This window comes from Prionailurus bengalensis, chromosome B2 (assembly GCF_016509475.1).
Source record: "Prionailurus bengalensis isolate Pbe53 chromosome B2, Fcat_Pben_1.1_paternal_pri, whole genome shotgun sequence".
NCBI classification, from domain to species: Eukaryota; Metazoa; Chordata; class Mammalia; order Carnivora; family Felidae; genus Prionailurus; species Prionailurus bengalensis.
The window spans coordinates 13,743,050-13,766,837 of record NC_057349.1 but is presented as its reverse complement, the minus strand read 5'-3'; the positions used below and the strand labels follow the sequence as shown (position 1 = coordinate 13,766,837).

The following is a 23,788-nucleotide window of genomic DNA, read 5'->3' as shown; positions in this document are numbered from 1 at the left end:
CTTTTTTTAACAACCTCCGTGCCTAAGGTGTGTCACTGAGGAATGTTTGTGTGAATACTTTGTAGGCCACTTGGAGAGGAGTATATGTGCAAGAAACACGTATCTTGTGGCCTGCCACATTCGTTGTTAGCGCAAAGTGCTAATGGAGGGGGAAACCGACATTGGCCTTGTTTCTGGAGACCCGTGCCTGTTATGACCTGGCACAGAGCAATTCTGGGGTGGTCGTTCGGTCTGGAGAGGGCTGGATGGTAATGAGAAAAGGGGACAAGTACATATTAGAACAAATGTGGCACAGTGTCCATTTATATGTTCAATCCAAGGACAGGGTTTATTTGAACTGTTTGAAAATAACTTGGTAATTTGAAATAGCTTTCATAAATTTGAAAAGTTTGCGTAAAATGGCCAAATTCAACCTACTGGCTTGTCATGTAGCCTGGCCAGTCAGTCCGTCCCCTGGGCACGTATATACGCTTACACTTATTTTCTGGATAGGGGCGCTGCTGAGCCAGAAAAGCCAGCAAACGCCAGCTATTGGTCAAACTCCTAAAATGACCCCGACACTGGGGAAGAAACAGAAGGGTAAAAATTGCCTCCCCCGCCCCCCGCCGCGGCTCAAGGCCCATAACCCTTGGCTGGTCCTGGCAGGAGGTGGGGGGCAGGAATCCACCTCAGTGGTTTGGGTCACTCTGTTGGTGCTTGGAAACTGGCTGGTGGAAGATGGGGCTTTTTTTTGGTCTAGTCTTAATTCTGGAGGAATTGTTCTGTAGGAGATGCCTTAGAAAATGACTTGAAGGCATACTAACGTGTTACGTCTTCAGGGCTTACTTGTAGACTCAAAAGTCCCCACCCCCCGGATTTCCTATATGTTCCCTGCAAAACTGCAAGGCCACTGTAGCAAGGAGGACGGAGACCGGTTTTTCAGAGAGCTATATATAGGGGTGGCTATTTGCAGTTCACATCGTTCTCCCCTACTCGAGACTCAGATTCTTGTGCACAGTATTGAATATTCCAGAATTTTCCTGCTAAGCTGAGCATAAAGGTACCTATTTTGAGGAGTCTCGGGGACCGTGTGGAAATGCAGGAGGAAGTAGCACACAGTCCTTGAAACCCCATCCAATTAAGTGCAAATGTGTGCTCTAGAGTTTCCCGTGATGATGGAAACCTTCTGTGGCTGTGTTGTCCGTTTTAGGGGAGACATGCGGCCGTTGAGCCCTTGAAATGTGTCTAGTGCAACTTAGAGCATCGTTTTTAATTAATTGTAAACAGCCACATGGCCATTTGGTTAGTGCAGGTTTAGAATATGCCATTTGGGGAAAATTTTGTTGCGGGGTGGGGGGGGGGAGTGTACTCTTCAGATAGGAAGGCTTTAATGATGAAAAAATCCAAATCCGTTAGGAGTCCTTTGGGAACCTGCTTGTTAAGAACGTATTCCCAGATGACGTCCTTGTGGAGTCCCCATCCCCACTGCTGATGCCGAGTCGTTCCCCCATTCTGACGGGTCTTTCCAAAGACCCTGGTCAAGTATTTCCTTGTAACTTGATTTTCTTTTCTTTCCCCACTCCCTACACCGAAGATGGTCAACCCAGATTCCTGCTGGATTCTTGCAGATAACCCTGCTGTAGATCTTGGGCCTTTTTGATGTTGTCGAGACCCCAGACTGTCAGAGGAAGGGCTGCAGGAAGGTGGAACCCTGTGTTGCTGTTCCCTGGCTGTGCCGTTTAACCATGAACGTGGGGATGTTGCAGCCCATGCTGTTGCTGCCTTGACAACAGCAATGTCTGACATGCTCAGACGCAAAAGAGCTGACTTGGCAGCTGCCCAGCAGATTTTTATAAAGGCTCAGTTGGTGGCCGGAGAATCAGGCTGTCAGAGTTGTGTTATGCAATAAATCGTTTTGAGCAGAAGTTCTTAATCCAATTTCAGCTGTGGCTTTTTTTTTTTTAATATAAATAGGCGGTAATCAAAGATAAGTACACATTATTTAATGGGAGTTTGGAAGAAGTAAAACTCTTCCTTGCATAAGCATTTTTAGGCTGTTTGCTTTATCCCAGGAAGCTTGTCTCTCGGAGAAAATTTGCTGCTGGAAGTGCTTTTCATTTAAAGTCACGGCGGAGCAACATCCTTCACGAGTTCAGGAAGTCCGTGGTTTCCTGGCCACTTGGCTTTCTAGATGTGAATATTCCCCTGATCTTTCTTTGCTGTTTTGAATATTGATAGTTGATCCAGTTCATGGAATTGACAGAAAGTGGATCGGCATCGAATGGATTTGCGAGAGTCTTGTAACGGAGAAAACGCCTTTTGTTAAAAGGGAAGAAATGTTAGTTTTAGCCTAAGTTCTAACGCTCACATTTTTCTTCAGTATTTTCTCTTACTTACTTTTGGCTTCATAAATCCTTGTTTATGTTGAATCCGTGCCAAGAAGTCAACAACACTCCCCCCCCCCCCCCCGCCCCCACCTTTTTTTTGGAGGGGGGATGCTTTCATTGTTCTCTTCCCAAACTGTTGATAGAAGAGGCGGGCATTTCAGACAACAACAAATTGTGTTAAGTAGGGCGACTTACCAGCAGGTATACGCAGAGCTGCTTCTGAGAAGAAAAGGCATTCGTGGATAGGTTTCCAGTCCTTCTCCATGGAAAAAGGAAAGAAGATGCCATCAGTTCTTCCTCCTCCCCTCCCTCACCAACCCGATCTTTCAGATTTTGCCTCCTTATTGTTTGGCTCTGTGTATTTGTCAGATTCCTCCCTCTTCCTCCTCCCTCCCCGCCCCCCCCCCCCCCCATGAAGTGTTTAGTTCTTGTTAATACAACTTAGGGGGGAGGGGGGAGTATTGGAATTGGGCATTGTGCACTGCAGTTTCATTTTTTATTTTATTAATTTATTTTTCATGTTTATTTTTGAGGATGAGTTTGAACAGGGTGGGGCAGAGGTGGGGGGGGGAGCGTCCAGATCCGAAGCGGGCTCTGTGCCAACAGCAGAAAGCGTGATCTGGTGCTTGAACTCCTGAACCCAGAGATCATGAGCTGAGCCGAAGTCAGAGTCACACAAATGCTTAACCGACTGGGCCACCCAGTTGCGCCTGCCTCTCTCTCTCTCTTTCTCTCTCTCTTTCTCTCTTTTTTTAATGTTTACTTATTTTGAGAGGGAGAAAGGGTTGGGGGGGGGAAGGGGGCAAGAGACAGTGTGAGCAGCGAAGGGGCAGAGAGGGAGAGAGAGGATCTCCAGCAGGGTCCACGTTCTCCACACACAGCCCGGTGTAGGGCTCAACTTGGGAACCTTGAGATCCTGACCCGGGCCAGAACGAAGAACTGACTAAGCCACCCAGGGTGCTCGATCACTTCATTTTCATTTAAAAAGGGCTGGAAAGTCACAAATCCCTCCATTCCCGAAGCCTGGACCAGGTGGATAGAGATAGGATATGTACACGGGGAGGTGGTGTTGGTTAAGTCTTCCAGTAGCTCCTGTCATCCAAACACGAATCCTGTCTTCGCACTTGTATGAGCTTATATACCACGGAGGTTTTGTGTTCGAAGGTCTTCCTACCTGTGAATGTCAACATTCTCTTCCCTCCCAATCCGTCCCCCCTCCCCCACGCTACTTACCGTGAGGAACAGTTGACTTCCTGTGCCCCCTCCCTGTAGAAGCAGGAGTGATTTCTGTGGAATGTAACGCCATCTTTAATGGTGCCTGTCCTTAGGGATTTCTGCCCCCCCCAGCAGGCTGACCTTTAAAACCTTGGTGGGAGGTTCTGGATGTCCGTTTGAAACACAGGTGTGTATCACACTGCATTCCTAGTTGGCGTTATTTTTATTTGGTGATGTGGTTCAAAGTGATCTCCACTGTTAGACCTCATTGCCTCATTGCTTCCTACCTCCTGGAAGGGACCTAGTATAATTGGTTGGCTGACCTGTGCCCCCGTTTCCACCAGTTGTTCCTGTATCATTATTTACGATGTCCTTGGTTGGGATGATAAATTACTTGGTCACTCTATCCGTGACGCTTAAATTTCTTCTTACTCAGTTTGCTCACAAGTGACAGGAAATGAAGTACCTCCCATCGGATGGGTCCTATTTCGTTTTTAAAATAATTGTAATGGCTAGAAAAGGTTTTTAAAAACCCGAAATGTTTCCCTCTAGCCCATGCATTTCCATCCTCGTCTTCCCTTCTCCTAAGTCAAGATGACCAGGATTTAAAGCCGTAACTACCAGTCAGACCTGGACAGATTGCATAAGGATGCCTTGAGAGATGACCTTAGAACTGAGGTAGTTGTAGAGACCAGTAAGTAATAATCCCCCCCTTCCTGTTCTTTTCCCGGCCTCCAGCTAGAGCTGCTTGTAGATTATTTTTTCATATAACATATACATTCACCTCTTGAAATGAGTAATCTTAATGTTACTACTAATTAGGAGTCATTGGGAGTTACACGTTTGACGTTTTCTCCCTGAGATTGAATTACTGAGTTTTGAAACTTTGCTTTGGGCACCTGCCCTCTGGCGTGGACCAGTTGACCTCACATGGCAGCTCTCATTTCTCTCCAGCTGTGTGACCTTTTGGGCAAGACATTGAAACTCGCCTCTTTTTTTTTTTTTTTAAAGATATTTGTGATGTCTTCCTTTCCCACCCATTTTAAACTAAAAGGAGGAGGTGGTAGCAGGCTTTGCAAATCTTCAACCTGGATGTGAGCTTTGGGGTATTGTCAGGTGATGCCGTCCCCCACAAGTGTGGGGTCTTCATGCACTAGGCTGGTGCTCCCATGTTCTCACGTGTCTTATTACGAGACTTGGAGCCATTACAGGTCATGCTGTGGTTTTTTTTTTTTTTTTCTTCAATAAAAGATGATGACCATAAGCATTTCAAGTTTAATTCCTGACCAGCTGCCATTTTTGATGAGAGATTCTCCAGTTATTTCAAAGAATGGCAGAGATTTTTCAAGTGATAAGAAATCCCTGTCACTTCTGCATTTTTTTTCACTTTGACTTCGTAAAGCCTTAATGCTCAATTTTCCACTTGCTGAAGACAGTGACTTTTAGTAGTCAGAATAGTAAAGTGAACCTAGATCCTTGTGATTTGTTGTTGTTGTTCTTTTTCTTCTTCAAATTGGGTCAGGAGACCCAGATATTTTTATATATAGCAGTATTTGCAAAGCATTTTGTTTTGTGGTTGGGGAACTACAGGTTAAGGAATTAGGGGATGGGACTGAGGGAAGGTGGTATGTTTGGTTGTTTGGGGGCTTGAATTGTGCTTCCCCAATAATGGGGTGAAATGTAAAAACTCAGGTCTTAATGACACCCCAATGGCAAGAGGTTAAAAAAATGTTTAAGGAAATTCATAAAAAGAACTTGACACACTCGGGAGGTGCCTGGGTAGCTCAGTTGGTTAAGCATCCGACTCTTGGTTTCAGCTCAGGTCATGATCTCACGGTTCGTGAGTTCCAGCCCCACATTGGGCTTCATGATGATGGCGTGGAGCCTGCTTGGGATTCTCTCTATCCCTCTCTTTCTCTGCTCCTCTCCTGCTCGTGTGTGCGCTCACTCTCTCGCTCTCAAATAAAAACTTAAAAAAACTGATATACTCTGGGTGACTGAATTTGTATCAGAATAAAGCCACTGGACTCCTGACAGTGGCTACAGCCTCTCTTTGTCGTCTTTTATTACGCTGACCAGTAAACCAGAAGGGACTAGATACTTGGTTTTAGGGGAGCATCCCAAAGGAATCCAGGAAAGGATCTCTCTCTGTTCAGTGCCACACTGTCCAATCTTCCGTGATCCCATCTGCCCAGAGAGCCACGTGGCCTGAAGGTGTCTAGGGAAGGTCGGAGGGGATTATTTGGAATTGTCAACTCGGAGGCCTGAGTGGAATATCAGTTGATTTGAAAATTGTGATTTGGGAATGTATAATTGAATATAGCGGGTGGGAGGGGGAACAGAATGGGAGAGTCCTGAGTGATAGAGAGGAAGGGGGGGAGCCTGTGCAGCTGGAGCTGGAGAGAATTAAGTGTTTTGTTGAAGGAATTGGTCAGTATTTAGCTCAAGGTACGGGACTCTGACAGGGTCATTAGGTTTGGGCCCTATGAGGCCACGTGGATTTCCAGATGGGTGCCATTTTCTTGTAGGGAACTAGGTGGATTGAATAGGAGGGCTCTGGTATGTTGGCAAGCTTACTGCTGAGAGAGAGAGAGAGAGGGAGGGAGGGAGGGAGAGAAGGGTAGCCAGCCCTTTTGGATTAGCACTGTGGGGACTGTTTTATGGGGGTAGCTGTAATTTACATTAAGAAAACGATAGAAATTTCATGCATTCCACTTAAAATGCCCTGGATGTTCGTAAGGTTAGGGACAGGCAGGCCATATGTGGGTAAACCTGGTGGGAAGCGAGCTTGCACTTGAGTCTTCTGTTTCCAGAAAGGTTTATCGAGCTCTTACTCTAGCAGGCTTGTCCTAGGGGCTGGGATATATATACATGGTGAACAGGATTTCCTGACCCCATGCCGCCATTGTTTAAATGGCTGATGAAAGTGGTTAAATGACTATTGAAGCGGGGGGGGGGGGGGGGGGGGATAAAAAAGCCATAAACTCTTAGAGAAGTGTTCATGATCGTTCTGTCAGGGCTGTTTCGTAGAGCACTCCGTACTGGACTGTTCTGAGTGACCGTTAAGGACCTGAGGTACCTTCTTGTAGACTTTCTGTGACCTACAACTTGGGCATTCAGCCCTGTGTTGCCCCCTCATTGGGTGCAGGCTACACTTGGGCTTTCTGTGTCAGGCAGCTTCACGAAGGGGGAATGCCAGCCTCTCCTGGCTTAGGATAGGGTGACTCATCATGACCCCGCAGCTGTGAAAAGCAGCCTGAGTTTTAATTTCTGAATTATGACCTCCTCATTGAGCTTTTGGAAACAGAACAGAATGCCTTATTACCTTATTGTGTCTCGCTTCAACACCGAGGGAGGTGACCAGGCTTGACCAGCACGGTACATTATATAAAAGAACTCTTGTGTTTCCAAAAAAAAAAGTTTGCCTTTTTTTTTTTTTTTTTTAAATGTCTAGAATTTGAAACCCCATAATCTGGGTCATGGATTTGCTTCTCCTGTAGTTAAAGTACTTTATAGGTTTCATGAAGCGTCTTTTGTCAGTAAGTGAACCTTAAATGCATCTTCCTTTGCGGGCGGTTTCATCTCCCATGGTTTATGTTTTAATTAGACACTAGTTGTAGGGGTATAATTCTCTTGTGTGGAGGCCCGAAGTCAGAACGAAGCCACCAGTCTGAACACGATGCAGTAAATCATTGCAGGCATTTTTGCACTGGAAGCTATTTGGGGGTTTTATCATTTACAAACTGTGGGTGTGAGGAAATAATAGTCCGTAATCACATCGGCGTTACATGAGAATAGGACTCTGAGCATGAAGAAGAGGATTCTGCCAGGCCGCCTTCCCTGGCTGCTGAGAAACGATGAGATTGCAGCCGCACTGTGTTGAGCTTGAGGAGGAGTTAAAGTTTATCACCCCAGTCGCGACGGATCAGCTAGAGGAGCCGGTGGAACAGTGAATTCTTTTTCTTTTGTGCCTTTTGTGCGTCGTATGGGTCAGTCCTCTGCCTCTTTTTTGCTCAGATTGGTTATTTGGGCTTTGCAAACGGGGTCTGGTCAGGTGCTTCATTTTTCTGTTTGTTAACCGTGTAAATTGGAAGGTAGAGAGCGACTTGTTCGCAGTAGCAGTGGAGAAATTCCATGGGCTTCTGAGGCAATTCACTGGCTTCTTTCAGCCCTTGGGTTCGAACCTCGATCCCCCCCCCACCACCCTGGTCTGGTTTAGTAGAGCTCTCCTGCCTCTCAGGGAACACGGCCAGGAAGACAGGATGTGCCTCCTTCCTCTGGAGCTACCGGAAATCTCAGTTGGCAGATGGGCAGGCGTGAAGGGTGTCGTGGGGCAGGTGGAAATCCCAGCTCTTCTTTCCCAGGGCTCTCTTTCCCCTTAGTACGGAAGACGGAGGATGGCTCTCTTTCTGGGAAAATCCTGGAAGCTTAACCAGAGTGCAGCTTCAAGTTATTTAGGGCTTAGAGTCTCTGTGTGGTTGGATTTCTAAGATGTAGTTTGTGTTGACGCAGAATTTAGGAGTTTAAGAGCTGGAAAAGACCTCCGGTCATCTGGCTCCCTTACCTAGTCCCAGGGAGCTTTTACGGGAAGAGAAACCAGTTCTGTCGGACATGCAGGACAACAGTGCCGGCTTGACTCTTGAGGTCTTCCGTTAGAGCAAAAGGAACCGAAGTATCCAAGATTCGCCTTCCTGCATTTACCCAGGGCATTAATATTTGCCTTGATCTCCTAAGGCCCGAAGGATCTGAGAAGCTCCGATCCTTCGTTCTCTAAGTTGAACTATTATCAAGTGTTTAAGTCTTCGAAGCAAGTATGTGAACATAAGGACTTCTTCGATTAGCGGACGGTAGGCAGGTATCCATAGGAGAGAATCTAGGACTGTCCTTAGCCGTGGGAATCGGCGCTTTGAGCCTTACAGACCTTCTTGCTGGTTCCCTGAGACCATTGCCTCCACTTCGTCCTGGTACCCACCATCTCCATGTTTCCAGATGTAGCTTCTGGTCTCCCTGCTGGTTGGTGCCCTCCCCTCCTCGTCTTGGCGCTTCTGGATTGTCCTCTGTTTTTCTGTGGCCACTACTGGAATGGCTCGGATGGTCTGGCTGCTGGTTGTTGGGATTTTCCCCACCCCCAACCCGCCCAACCTGGCCTTCTCTTGTTCTGTTCCTCTCCAGAACTTGCATTGCATCTGATACCACAGACCTAAGGGAGCCACGCTAATTAGACCTTCAAGACCTGTTATTAACCTGTGTGTATTTCTTCTTCTTCTTTTTGTTTTCTTTACGTCACCCCTTCCCAAACCTCCTGCTCCTGCCTCCCAGTTCTCTGCTCCGCCAGGATCCATTGCCCTTTTCTGCTGTGCTCTGTCTCTCTCATTCAGGGCTCATTTCCTTAAGAGGTCAGTACAGATCCAATTTCACTTCTTCTGACCGAATTGTAAATTCTTTGAAGGCAGCACCAACCCCCTAGCCCCCAGTGCCAACGGCAGCGGTTCCTAAAAGAGTGCGGCGCATATGTGTGAGGCAGCACATGACCCAGAATTCCTCAGACACTCCAGTACAGTGGTTCGTTACGCCTGTGCTTTTGGGGGTACGAACTCCTGTTTCGAAATGTTGCCAGGAATATAGAACTGGAGTATTATTGGTTACTGAGGGTATGTGGGCGTAAAGGTTTGTAAAGGAGGCGAGCTGGTGGTCGTCTTTCCACCCCCTTTTATGGTCCGTGGGTTAGCTTTTCGGGGGACTCTCCAGACGTCAGGAAGGTCGTGCTGAACGAACCATTACCACAGGATGACGTGATCCCCTGGAAGTGCATCTCGCTCTGATACTTCGGCATTTGCTTTAACGTTTCTTTTGATTCTTCATATTTACTTGCTTTTTGTGTTAAGTGCTTTCCCTTCTCTCTTTCCTGTTTCTGCAGGATGACAGTGATGGGATTCCATGGTCAGAAGAAAGGGTGGTGCGGAAAGTCCTCTATCTGTCTCTGAAGGAGTTCAAGAATGCCCAGAAGAGGCAACACGGGGAAGGCATTGCTGGGAGCCTGAAGACCGTGAATGGTGAGTCGACTGTCTTGTTGGAATTGGATGATGTCTTCGGGCACGGCCTTGTTTCTGAATTGGATGTGATCTGGGCGGCTTGTGCTTCTCGGGCTAGGCCCCTCTTGGCAGTTATTTTGGACATCCTACTGGGCTTATAGACTCATTTCTTTTATGCTCCTTTATATGCTGTGTAATATAATTTGCAGGGTGCCTTAATTAGTCTGGTCCCTGTAGATAAGACCAGGGCTGTGATCGGATTTTACTAGGTCCTGGGTCGAACGTAGAGTCTGTCTTAACAGGTGTTTCTGTGGATCTCTGCCTTTCTACTTTGCTGGGATGTGGGGCTGTTCTCCCCTGATCGTCTTAGGGAACCAGTAAGAAGGTTTGTAAGGTTTAAAGTGCTGATTCCCACAACTGAGGGCAGTCCTAGATTCTCTCCTATGGATACCTCCCTACTGTCTGCTGGTTCTTCTCCCCTGATTGTATAGGAAGCAGCTTAGATACACCATTTGCCTCCTACCCTTCCTGCTCTCTGGCTCATAGCCTCCTAAGTACCTGCTTCCTTGTTGATCAGGCCGGGCAGGTTGTTATGTGGAGGCTGGTATACGGTGGCATAGAATGCCCGAGCCTGTGGAAGTGCACCTGTATGATTATCAGATGGATCCTTGAAGCCTGGAGGGAAACTTGCTCTTCCCCGAGTTTATTCTGATGTCTCTTTGGAACAGGGTTAGCACGGTGGAATTGGAATCCTCCGGTGATCATAACCGAGCTTCTGGTCACAGTCTGTATTTCGTTGCAGGGGATGTGGTCGTGGTGACATCCCAGGCTCTGTCGAACTTTGTTCGTCCTTCAGAATTACAGAGAAATGTGAATGAATCGATCGTGTTCTGGTTTGTACCTGCTTGGAGCAAGCAGATAAGGAAGACGGGATTGTTCTGTCTCAGAGTCTTTGCTCTGGTCATGGGGTAACAGAGGGATTTGGAGGGTATTTGGCAGCATGCCAGGGTGCAGGGTGACAGGTTCACTTAGGGCCTCCAGTTTCTTTCCATTCTGCTTAGTTGTACGGTGGGTTGTCTGGGAGCCCCTTCTTGGAACCAGTGCTTACAGGCGGGACCTGTTGCCACTCTGTTTGCACAGAGCCATGGCAGTGCTTTCGGAGATGATGCCCTCCCTGCCAACATGCGTGGGAAGGCGCCGCGCCCCCCCCCCCCCCCCCCCCCCCCCCCCCCCCCCGCTTTTGTTTTTGAATCAAAAGGTAGAAGGTAAGTTGTAGAATGTGTTGTCACAGGTATAGAATCTGGAGCCACGTGTGATGTGATGTGATCATTTGTGTTCTCGGCTTCACAGTGAAGATGGTGATTTGCTTTACGTTTTTTATCCGGGGCCGGGGGTGGGGGGCGGGGAGGCGGGTGATGGGGCGGGGGGGAACGTCCCTGAGTCCTGGAGTTACAATAGAGTGCTAGCTGCTGGGGGTGTAGTTCTTACTGTTGTGATCAGGCGTGCTCTCGTTCTGCTATTTAGGAGGGGAGATGCCTTTGTGGTTTTGGAATCTGTTAACAGAAAACAACCCAACGGAGAAAAATCAGCTTTTCGGACAAGTTAGCCGGGTGTCCAGGATTAAATCAAGGTGGAATTTAGGTGATGAACTTTACCTTTTGTTCTTTTAAGAGGGAACCTGCCCTGCCAGCTAGCCGACCACACGTAGCTCCCGTTTTCTACCGCCCTTGTCAAGGGCTTGACGGTGCTGAGGAAGAGGTTCTGAGAAAAGTGGCAAAGACCGTGTTCTTGGGATCGTTGAAGACTTTATGAAACTAGTATAAGAATCCGTTCAACAACAAAAAAGAGGCTTTTGTTGTAGTAGTTTGTATTTCCTGCTGATAAAGACGGACTTGTCGTTTTCTTGTTTAAGCACCAAGACCCCAAGGCCTGCCTGTCTCTCTCTGTCCCTCTCTCTCACTCGGTGGTGAAATTGCTGTGAATAGGCCTGTTTCCACTTCTTGTTGGTGTCAGTGGAGCCAATGGTCCAAGTCCACGTTTTTGTCGTTCTGTACCTTGGATTTCCATAGCTGTTCTGAGTAAACACGACTCTGTGTTTCAAGAATAATTTTCTTAAGGGCAGCCAGCAGGTTGAATTGTGCTTTGTCTTCGGGGGCATCCCAGAGAGCTTGGGAGACCAGCAGCTCCTTCTCTGTAGGTCCTCAAACCTCAGCCGTGCTCTCCTAGGGGGCACGGTGCAGAGAAAGCAGAAAACATGGAGAGCGTCCCAGACTTTTTTGGCAGCCGAGGTTGGTGATAGGATGATTGCCAGCAGTGTTCCGTGTGTGCACGCCTGTGTGTGCCTGTGAGCATGTCCCCTGTTTGAATGGTTGCTTCGTACTCCTCGTGCATACTCGGCATGGCAGAATGATGACCTCGTCTTAAGCTGTGCACCGCACGCCGTCTTGGGGTTCTGCCCTGGGGGCAGATGGAAATAGGTTAGTAGGGGAGTAGGTTTTCACAGCCCTGCAAGGTGCATGTTTGTTTTTTGGTGTTTTGTTTTGGTGAGTTATCTAACCTTTTGAGATTTCTCTTGTAAAAACTGAACTCCCATCGGTCCAGTGTTAATTGTCAGAGAAATTTGTCTGGCGGTAGGGTTTTGAAGCTGCCCCGTACAGAGCCCTTGTTAGGACACGGGCAAGGAAAGTGACGAGACAAGGATCAGAGCAGGTTCCTGTGCCCAGATTGGCGGGAGGGCTAACTGCTGCCCCTGTGCCGCCACCTCCCCCTTTTCATGCTTTGCAGCGGGGGACCTTGGGTACTGACCTACCTCCGAGACCCCTGCTCTTGTCATCCGTGAGCTGACCCAAACGTCCTTGTGGGGCTTTGTGAGTGCTCTGTGTGGTGGTGACTTCTCTAAGGTGACACGGCTGTCTGCAATGCGGTAGCAGAATTGGCATTACAACTCCATCCGCGGAGCTTTTGAATCCAGGACTTTGGAAGTCAAGAGGGATGAAAAGGACACCGTATCTTTTTAACGGCGGTATTGAAAACACATCTTAATTTTCACTGGATCACTTTTCAGAGATGTTTCTGGGTTATCGGTCTCACCGGAGTTACTGGGGAAAATTCCACGTTCAAGTAATATTTTGTGTTCACAAATAGAATAGGCTTGCCGTACTGTTATCTAATTGGAGAACGGGTTGACGTCACTTCGCCAAACCCTTGGCGTGCCAGCTGAACCAGCACCTCCTTCTTTGCCCCGCCCCCCCTTGTGAGGTGGGTGGGGTCTGGCGTCTGTTAACTGCACGCAGACAGCGGCAGCTCCCAAGCGGCTGAGCTATGCTACCCTGTTTCTGTGGGTCTAGTGCAGTAGTAATAACCCAAGCAGGCACAAGATTGTAGGGAGACATCACATTTTATGTCCTAAAATCCATGTTTGCCATCAACCTTTATTATGTCTGCAGTTCTAAAGTAACCAGGAATGAATATTTCTTTCTCTTCCCTTTTTTTTTTTTTTAACCATTTATTCATCCATCCATCCATCCATCCATCCATCCATCCATCCATCCATCCTAGCAGGAGTGAACATGAGTCTTGAACGGCCTCGCGGATTGTCTGTGTAGGAACTGAAGCCCTCCTTGTGGCGTGTTGGTTTTATAGCTGGGCGTAGGAGAGGCGGTACTCCGATTTTTGCTGATTGTGAGAACCTTCTATCTGCTTCCTGCTGTAGATAATGCCACTTCTTCTGGCTGTTATAAATGAACAAAAGCATGGGGAAGGGCTGGCGGAGGCTGAGGCCTCGGCCACTCTTTGAGGGCCCTTGGCCTGCTGGGGCTGAAATTAGGGACATTTAAATAATAACATGCTGCACAAATGAGTACAGATAATTACACAGTAAGAGAGGGGAGCTATTAGCTGTATTTGAGTTTCATTTGCTTCCTATAAATGTCATCTGAGATCCAGCAAAAGCCCTCTGGCCAGCCAAAGAACCTTGAGTAGATTTAAGGGAACCTGGATCCTTTTTCTTAGAACCTGACTGCAGTCGTGATGGGTAATCCGTACGTTGAGCTGTTACTGTTCTAGCACTTGCTCTGTATTTCATGAGTTTAGTCTTCAGAACAGACCGTTCTTGTAGATGAGGAAGTGATACACGAGGGTGGATTGGCCGTCCATCTACGCGAGTGGTCCTCGGCAGCCAGACTTTTAAAGCTTGGCTTTCTGTGTCTTGACTTCAAAACCACCCCTTGGATAAACAGAAGTCACTTTGGAACCCTCTGTAAAGATAGGATTTCAGAAACTAAGAATTTGTAGGAGACCTTTTAAAAAACTTTTCCTAATAGCTGTTTCTTTCGAAGGAGAATATGTAACATCCTTAACTGGGAAGGAGACCTCCAAGGTGGGGGGTGGGGGGCAGGAGAAGTGTGAACATGGGCATATTTGTGGTCTTTATTAGAGCTTATAATTGGGGGGGGGGATCAAAAGATGGGCACAGGCACGTTCATTTTATTCACCTAGAGGTAGGGATTTGGATTTTTAATGCTGCTGTTGAACCACCAGGTTGACTCTCTCCATACTGTCCTGTCCTCACATGACAAGGGGCCTTTCTGGCAACAACTGCCGATTTGTAGGGAGGAGCTGAAGTTGGAAGTGCAGACACAGAACTCCCCACACACCTGTTTTTGTTTTGTTTTGTTTTGTTTCCCCCTTAAGGAGAAGAAGTTTGGACTCCTTCAAAATCTTTTTTAATGTTTATTTTTGAGAGGAGAGAGCACACGCATGCGTGTGCACAGTCGGGGGGAGGGTGAGAGAGAGAGAGAGAGACAGAGAATGAATCCACAGGTTCCAGGCTCGAGCTGTCAGCACAGAGCCCCACCCGGGGCTCAAACTCCCAAACCCCCACCCGTGAGATCATGACCCGAGCCGAAACCAAGAGTCAGATCCTTAACTGACTGAGGCACCCAGGCACTCCTGGACTCCATCAACATCTTAGATTCCGGATGTTTTGTTTGTGGAATGAAACTCCAAGTCCTCCAGGGCCCAAGTCCTGCGAATTCATTGTTCACAGCATAAGATAAAAATGCCTTGTGACTCAAAATGAAAAATCCAAGCACATGGTCCCATGAATGGCAGTTTATTTACACAGCTCTATTGAAAACACTGTCATGTGTCACAGTCGAATGGTTGTCTTCATCAACAGAGGGCCGGCGAGGGGGGTGTGGGGGGACACTTCTCCTTTCTGCTTTGGCCCCCAAGCGTTCACATCTAGCTATTCTAAGGATGGGCCCCACTTCAGCAGGAAAGACCGTCTTGTTGTTTTCCTCCTGAAGAAAGTGGCTTAGGGGCTCCTGGGTGGCTCAGTGTGTTGAGCCTCCGACTTCGCCTTGGGTCATGATCTCGCAGTTCGTGAGTTCGAGCCCGGGGTCAGGCTCTGTACTGACAGCTCGGACCCTGGAGCCTGTCTTCAGATTCTAGGTCTCTGTCTCTGCCCCTCCCCTCCTTGTGCGCTCTCTCTCTCTCTCTCTCTGCCCCTGCCTCGCTCGCTCACGTTCTCTTTCTCTTGATCTGAAAATAAACTTCACAAAAAAAAAAAAAAAAAAAAAGGAGGGGAGGGCTTGAGGGGCCCCTGGGTGGCTCAGTGTGTTAAGTATCCAACTTCAGCTCAAGTCATGATCTTGGAGTTCATGAGTTCGAGCCCCGCATCGGCCCCTGTGCTGACAGCTCAGAGCCTGGAGCCTGTTTCGGATTCTGTGTCTGTCTGTCTCTCTCACTCTCTCTCTCTCAAAAATACTTTAAAAAAAAAAAAAAAGAAGGGCTTGATGTCTTTCTCTGTGGCTGTGGTGTAGTCGCTGTAAGCCCTGAGTGTGATGCACATGGGACATTTCTTGATAGAGCTCCTACTGGTTGATACTTAATGGAGTCTGGAATGTAGGCGGTTTTGTGAGTAATAACATGGAATTCAAGTTGCTCTTCTTTCCTGTCACTTTGTGCATGGGGCCCCTTGCCCCCCCCCCCCCCCCCCCCATTTCTGTCAGCCTGCCTCCTCTGTCAGCTCTGTCCCAGATCCTGTCATCCTCATCACATCTTGGGCTGTTTTAGGAGGAAGGGCCTAGGATGGGGTGGGAGGTGGTATGTAGTTATGGGGGTGGTGGTTCTCTCTGCTGGTCTCCGTTCTTAAGAAGCCCAGCGTTGAGAGGTCCTGAGGGCTGAAGGGCAGAAATCTGCTGTGGTCCTTTTCTCATCTCTCCGAGGGCGTCAGTCTGGAAGATCTCCCTCTTCCTTATTTACTTCTGTGCTGGATGATTGCCATCAGTAAACAAAACATGTTGTAGTTTCGCTCATAATAAAATAATCCCTCCGTCGATCTTGTTATCTCCCCCCTGCTATTCATCTCTTTATTGCAGGGTTCCTGGTAGAAAATGTCGAAGCAGTCTGTCTCCCTCTACTATTTATATTCTTGTTAATAGCCTTTCCCCTTTCGTACTCCTTTGAACCCTTAGAATGAGGCCACGACTAAGGCTTAATAATGACCTCAGTTGCCAAGTCCGTTGACCAAGTTTCTGGTCAGCGCCTTGTTTACCCTCATGGCAGCATTTGACATGATTGAACCTGTCCTAAACTCCACTTGCCTACTTGCCTTCTCCACTTTGATTTCTTGGGAAGGCCTTATGAACATGAGGGGTCCCTAAGCCAACTCTGTCTCCACCACCTGTCCTCTGCTCTGCCTGTCTTCCCCTGGTCCGTAAACGCCAGTTCCATTCTTCTGGTTACTTTGGCCTAAACCTTGGAATTAGCTGTATTTCTCTGGTTTTCCCACACTTTGCATTCTGTCCCTTAGCAAAACCTGTTCCAAAACTGCATTTGTACTACTGCCCCCTAGTCTGTAACCTCCAGCTTGGGCTGGGATCCCTATGCCCCCTCAGCCTCTGCCTTTTTACCCCACCAGGAGGTGGCCAGAACAGTCATTTATAAATGCAGATTAGCGATGCTCTGTTCCTGCAGCGGCTCCCTGCCTCTTAGCATGATAAGCTGATGGGGGCCACAGTATCTGTCAGGTCTCCTTACCACTGTCCCCCCTAATTTGGCCTCCTCGCCGTTCAAACCCACCAGAATTCTTGTGCTTTCTGCTCCTTCTAGTTCCCTTTAGATAACTGTGTGCTTGATCCCTGCCTGAATTTCAGGTTCCTGCTCAAACCTGGAGGTTTGGACCGGAGCATCCTTCTTGAACATCTTCTTGAAACTTTGTTGGATACCCTTTTGCTTTTTTGCCTTGTAGTATTTCTCTGCATAGAATTTCTGTCTGCGGGACATTGTATTCTTGTTGTTTGCTAGTGGTAAGTGCTCTCCCCACGACAGACAGAAAGTCCACGAGACAAAAGCTCCGTCACCATTCACTGCTGCTGTCTGCACGCCTGGGTTCTGCGTGGATCCGTGTGCAGACAGCTCTCTGCCCGCTGGCCACTCCCACTCCCCCTCCAGCACCCTCTGCCGTGCTGTGGATATGCTCCTGTCTGTGTAGGGCTTGAGTGTCCCACATGTGATTCTGGGTTTTATTCTGGAAATGTACACACCTACTCCCTGGATCACAGCCCACGCTGGTTTCCCTGTCCCCAAAATGCATATTCATAATTGTGATACCCTTGTCTTATCGTAAAGATTCCTGGAGTTGGATCACCCTTGTACCCTTTCTTAACCACATTTGTGGAATGCCTATTCAGGTATGAGCTATGTTGCTTGGAAGTTTAAATTAAAATTGGGCTTTTCTTTGTTTGTTTTGAGAGGCTGAGAGATCAGGGGAGGGGCAGAGAGAGAAGGGGAGGGAGAGAATCCCAAGCTGGCTCCGCACTGTCCGTACAGAGCCTGATGCGGGGCTCAAACCCCCGAGCCATGAGACCGTGAGCCAAAGTCAGACGTCCAACCAATTGAGCCACACAGGTGCCCCTAAAATGAGGCTTTTAGGAAATAAGTTACTGCTTCTAATCTCATGACTTTATTGCAACCTATTACTGTCCGGTTCTGTGGGTTCGTGTAGAGGGTCTCCAGTGTTCCACAGCTTGTACAAGACTGCATAGCGAATCAGGACTTGACCCCAGAACTGGACTCCAGTCTTGCATACCGCCCCCACCCCCCCGACTTTATTTTTTGAGGAAAAGTATACGCCACGTGAAATCACACGTCTTACTCATACAGTTCGATGTATTTATTAAAAAAAAAATTTTTTTTTTTACATTTATTTATTTTTGACAAACAGAGTGAGACAAAGTGTGAGTAGGGGAGGGGCAGAGAGAGAGGGAGACACAGAATCCGAAGCAGGCTCCTGGCTCCGAGCTGTCAGCACAGAGCCCAACACGGGGCTCCAACTCAAGGACCGTGAGATCATGACCTGAGCCGAAGTCGGATGCTCAACCGACTGAGCCACCCAGGCGCCCCCAGTTCGATGTATTTAAAAAAGCTCATATACCCACGTGACCAGTGCTCCAGTGTAGACCCAGGGCTTTCCCACCAGGCCAGAAATGTTGCTCGCTCCCTTTCCATTTCATTTGACTTCTTTTAAAGTATGCGTTCATTTGAGGTTTGTCACCACGGCTGTCTCGATTTTTTTTTTTTTTTCACGAGCTTTTATGATGATATGTGGGTTTATGGTGTTTCCCCAGAATGTAGCAGATGCCTGAGAGTGTCTGTGGAGACTTGAAGGGTCCCCAAAGCCAGTGGCTCACGTGTGTCCAGTATGCAACTCTTAGAAGCCCTGGCTTGGGGGCACGAATAAGAGCCCTACAACTGGACATGGTCACAAATGATCTTCACTGGCTCGTGGTGGCATTCGTGGGCCAGATTTTTTAAAAAATTTATTTAAATGTTTTTATTTCTTGGAGTGAGAGACTGGGCACAAACAGAGAAGGAGCAGAGAGAGAGAGGGGAGCAGAGGATCTGAAGCCGGTTCTGTGCTGAGAGCAGAGAGCCCGAGGTGGGGCTCAAACTCCTAAACCGCGAGATCATGACCTGAGCTGAAGTTGGACAGTTAACTGACTGAGCCCCCCAGGTGCCCCAGACAGATTCTCTGTCTTCAACGGGCATTAAAGTTTTGGTTCCCAGCTGTGTGCAAGTCCAGACCACACTGGCCTTTTGAACAGCTCTTCTGCTTCTCCCGTTCGGTGTCCCCTCTTTCCGGTAGTGCCATTCTGCGAGTGTTAAGAGATCTTGGCCTTGGTGATAGAATTCAAGAAATTCTGGAATAGGGGTTCCAGACCTGGCTCTCCTCCAAAGGCAAGCTAAGGAGGCATCCATAGGGCCATACCCCTTCCCTGCCAAATACGTGTGTTTTCGGTCAGAGGGATTCTTGTCCACGGCCCGTGCGTTGTCCCATGGCCTTGAGGGTGCAGAAACATAGGGTGATGGCACGGGAGGATTGCTCACTTGTGTTCATTTTCTTGTGGCTGTGGCAGAAGTCTGTATTAGTCAGCTCGGGCTGCCGTGACAATGTACTGTAGACTGGGTGGGGTGGTTGAAACAACGCAAGTGTGTTTCTCGTTGTTCTGGACGCTGGAGGCTGGATGTCCGGATCCAGGGGACTGGCCACGTCCTCACCAGGCTGACGGTGCGGGGAGAGAGTGTACGGGTGTCTCTTCCTCCTCTTAGGAGGACACTAGCCCCGTCAGATCAGTGCCTCCCCGAATCGTGACCTCCTTTACTTTTCTCGCCTTCTCACAAGCTGTGCCCAAACACAGTCACATTGGGTGCTAAGTCTTCAACCTAGGAGTTGGGGGAGTGGGGTGAGGTGGCAAACAGCACCAATGCTAGTACGTGGGTAGAACGTTGAGGTGGTGACAATTTCATTGCGTTTTAATTTTAGATGCAGTTAATTTCCATTTCAATCTGCAACATGTTTCCTTTTGTGTTGAGGTACTAGGATATCCTGCTATGTCAGGAACCCCTAAGAACTGGTTTGAGCTTGGAGAAGTTCTTGTTCCTCCCAGTTGGATGAAATTAATCTTCGGTTTTTATTTTTTTATTAAAAAAAATTTTTTTTTAATGTGTATTTTGGTGGTGGGGTGGGGGAGCGGAGAGCACATGCTAGTGGGGGAGGAGCAGAGAGAGAGGGAGACAGAATCTGAAGCAGGCTCCAGGCTCAAAGCCCATCAAGATGGCCCTGCATGGATGTCTCGGTGTCAGTTTGGGAGGAATCATGACATTATTTGACGTTGAAGAATCTTCTTTGTCATACATGAATTTATTTGATTTGTATGTATACGTTTTAAAGTTTATGTATTTTGAGAGAGAGCGGGGAAGGGGCAGAGAGGGAGAGAGCGGGCTCAGTGCTGTCCGTGCAGAGCCCAGTAGGAGTCTCACATTCATGACCTGAACCGAAATCCAGAGTCGGATGCTTAACTGAGCCACCCAGGCGCCCCTCGTTTGTACTTTATGCACGGATTCAGTTTCTTTTTCCATGCCGTAAGTGTAATTTACGGCAATACGTACCAACCAGTTTTCCTTATCAACATGTACAGAAAGGGAGGTGCCTGTGGGGTCCCCAGATAGCGCTCTCCTCGGCCAGAGGCCACTTATCCAGGCATGGAGTTTATCTGTCTACGCTCTTGTAAACGGTCCTGTGTATCACCTCCTCCTGCCCGTAGATCTAGGCCTCCTGTGTCGTCTCCGTCTGTGCTGGTTCCTGATTCAAGTTCTGTGATTCAAGTTCTGTGATGGGGGCTTTGATTCCTGTCGGATCTACCACGATGCACTAGTGCGATTTGGTTTTGCTTGGGACTTTCTCAGATCCCATTTCCCCCCACATTTAGAGGACCTTTTACCTAGTTTTTGGAAAAAAAAAACGCGTTCCCATTTGAGCTACGTTAAATGTTCAGTGTCCTGTATGGAGTATCTTTAAACCCAGAAGGGTGATAACTGGGTATGCTTTGGGGGAAATTAGCCTGCACCCCATAAATCCCTTAATTTACAACCTGTTACTCAATCTCACCTGCCAAATCACCTGTATCCTTCTAGCTTTCTCTGTAGGCTTTAGGGTGCTTCTGCAGAGTCCCGAAATTCGCTTCCTCATGATTTTCTTTCTAAAAGATCATAAAACAGTGTAGGTCTCTCCTACGAGGAGGTCTGGGGCCCAGGAGGGAAACATGAGCTATTTTATAACCTTAGACCTGCGTGTTAAGGAGCAGAGTCGCCAATGTGTCAGCCATCCTGCCCCTGTCTTCTGCGAGGAGAGCTGTTCTTTCTGGAGCTTCAGAGCTCCTGGGGCCCCCTTCCTCCTCTCTACCATTTGCTGACCTTTCACTAGTGTCGTGGGCTCGTTCCTGCTTTGGATCTAACGGTTTCAGCTCTTTCCGCACATCAGGCCTTTTCCTGGGGGCCCGCCCGCCCCGCCAGTGTCTTTCGGGTCACTCCTGCAACTGGGTCCGTGTTTCCCTTTGGCAGGTGGGTGGGTATCCTGATCATGCGTGGCACCTGGTCTTGGTGGGTGACCGGGAAAGACATCTGTGCCTGGGAGTCCCCTGCCAGCTTCTGGTGCTGCCCCACGTGGTTGAGCCTTCCTTCCAGTTTTCCATGGCTCTGAACGATTTTTGTTGCCTTCTGATGCACGAAGGCAGCTCAAGGTCTCACTTTGGAAACCTTCACCTCTCTTAATTCCGATCCCTTCCTTCTGACGGGATTGGGGGATTCAGGAAGGACTCTGACTCTCTGCCTTTCTGAAACCGTGCGCTTCCCCTTCCGGAGTGATGGTATAGGAGGTCAGCGAATCCTCTGCAGACCTAAGTAGGGCAGGTGCCACAGCAGTGGAAACCACACACGTGTATTGTTTGGGCACGAGGGAAGGCTTGGTGATCTCTAGAGGGATCTGCACCGCAAACTGCTTATCCTGTACCGGAGTGGCTTTACCCTGTCCTCACTCAGCAGTTACCCAACTTCAGACCAGTGTTATTTGAAAAGGGCCTTTCCAGTTTACTCAGTTGGAAAGTGTTACAGAGTTTTAAAGGGTGAGTTGGAAGGCTCTCAGCTGGCACTTTCTGAATCCCTCGGAGGAAAATATTGGCAAACTCTCCACTCTCTGCCTGAACTCTTCTTATAAATCGAGAAGCCAAGAGTTACGAAGCCGTCACAAAGGGCCAGGTTGAACTGTGTGGGGGGGAGACCTCCGTGTTAAGACAACGGACTGTTTTCTGATCACAGTGACCCTCCTCCCACCATCTTGATGTTAATCTTACTGCCACTGAAAATAGAAGTATGCGGTGAATGTAATTTGCAAGGTATTCCAACCCTCCCCCCCCCCTTTTTTTTCTTGGAGAGCCTTTTCTCTCCGAGGTAGAAGCACATAGCTTTTAATTTTTCACCCCTCATTTACAATTTAAATAAGAAAAGTGCTGGGCTGCTTCATTCAACAGGTGTAACACCCCAGTGAGGGAAAGTTGCCCTTTTTTTCATTATTTGGCTTTATTTTTTTTCTGTGGTTTCAGGGGGCAAGGTGCTGAGATCAGAAGCAGGAGTTTGCTGTTGATTTATTACCCTGTTTGTTACCATCTGTCTGCCTCGCACTTCAATCTGTTGATGGAAAGCCCGATGTGCTTGTGTCATGGGGCCTGAGAAATTTCCGTCTTCCTGAGTTGTCTGACTACAGAAACCTGTACAGTCGCTTCCACCCAGGGCCCCAGAGAAGTCTGGGGCCAGGAGAATAACCCAGGGGAGCGTGTTGGCGTGCTTTCTCGGTCCATCCTTCTATGCCCCTGCCTCTGCCTACTCTGGCCAGGCAGTGATGCCTTTTCTAGCACCGTCCACATTCTGCAGCCCATTCTCTGTTGCTCTTACCCTCCTGGGGTCGCTCTTTATGGAAGAATTCCAAGGGAATAGGTTAAGATTGCCATCAAGTGGCTGCTCTTGGTAGTGGATGGGGAGGATACTGGCCTTCCGGCTGGCCGACTCCTCAGACCTTCTCCTCCAATTTCTTAGCCCCTTTGTGAAGAATTACCGAGCTCCAGAGTGCTCTCAGTCTGAGGAATTGACTGGTGGGGGGCGGGGGCGGGCACAGAGAGCTCGGGGCATCTATATGTGGCATCCTCAAGGAAGCTCTCTTCTGTAAAACAAAACCCGCACCTGTGGTCTGAGCTCAGGGCCCTGGGGCTGTGGACACTGAGGGATCTAGAGGCTTCCTGGGGGAAACTGCAGGGCATTCAGCCTCCTGCCAGGTCTGGGCCCCCGTAGACCACTGCCCTCCACCTCCACTTGGGGACATTGGCAGGGAGGCTCATGCTGTCATCCCTGAAAGGGTGACCTCACGGCCCCACCAAGAGTGAAGAGAACTAACACACACGAGGTGGCCATTCTGTTTGGCTCTTGTTCCCCAGCTCTGTAAATGGAGTAGTAATTTCTTTCTCAGAGGCAATATTCTTAGGATTAATGAGATGATTTATTTAAAGTCCTTAGTATCTGGCAGAAAGTGAGCATTCAAAGGGTAATTGTGATCGAGGTTCTAGATACACATTACCTAACTACTTCCCATAAAAGCTGTAGCTGTGTCATAAAAGATCACACTTCAGGGACTGTATTAAAATCTGTTTGCCCCATTCCCTGGGTCTGGACGCCATCATCCTACAATTAGACCTCACCCTAGGCATTGGAGAGCAGAAACTCTGACCGAGCTAGAAGGAAGCGAACCCTAGTTTTACCCAGTAGGGCATTCCTTAGTGGTGTCGGGAAAACCTGCCCCAATAGCAGTAGCAGGGGTTGGTGTCTTGGGGTGGGGGTGGGGGGTGACCCGAGCAGTGCACAGCAGTCTCCATTCTGTCCTCTCTGAGGTTTCTGAGCTGGTATGGAAGAAGAGGGACCTGTGCCAGCTGGGCTGGAGGAGAGAGGCTTGGAGGGAGGCAGAAGGGGAAAGTGGCTACGTGAGGCCATCAACCTGGCCGTGCAACTTGAAGGGAGGGTCAAGGAAGGAAAATTCTAGGGCTTCTATATTTGCAGCAGCTTTTTAGAAGTCATAGAGGCTATGTTATGTAACCATTCACATCACCATCTGTCAAATCATTCGACCACAATTCCTGGATTGTAGCCACTTAAAGCAATATCGGATGTGTCAAAAAATTTGATACGTTGTAATGAGCACTGATGTCATTATAGGTCTATTTGTACAGGTAACCGGGTACCACCATGAACAATCCTCCCTTCGTGGGTTTCTTATGTCAGATACGACAC

General features: G+C 48.4%; 1 protein-coding gene across 2 annotated transcripts in view; it reads left to right on the top strand.

The window, feature by feature from the left end:
* Positions 1 to 23,788, top strand: part of JARID2 (jumonji and AT-rich interaction domain containing 2) — a 274,220-nt gene that overhangs the window by 117,072 nt on the left and 133,360 nt on the right. For both annotated transcript variants that reach the window (XM_043590773.1, XM_043590775.1), the window contains exon 2: positions 9,499 to 9,634. In XM_043590773.1, coding sequence (XP_043446708.1) covers positions 9,499 to 9,634 — 136 coding nt within the window. The remainder of the gene's footprint in view (positions 1 to 9,498; positions 9,635 to 23,788) is intronic.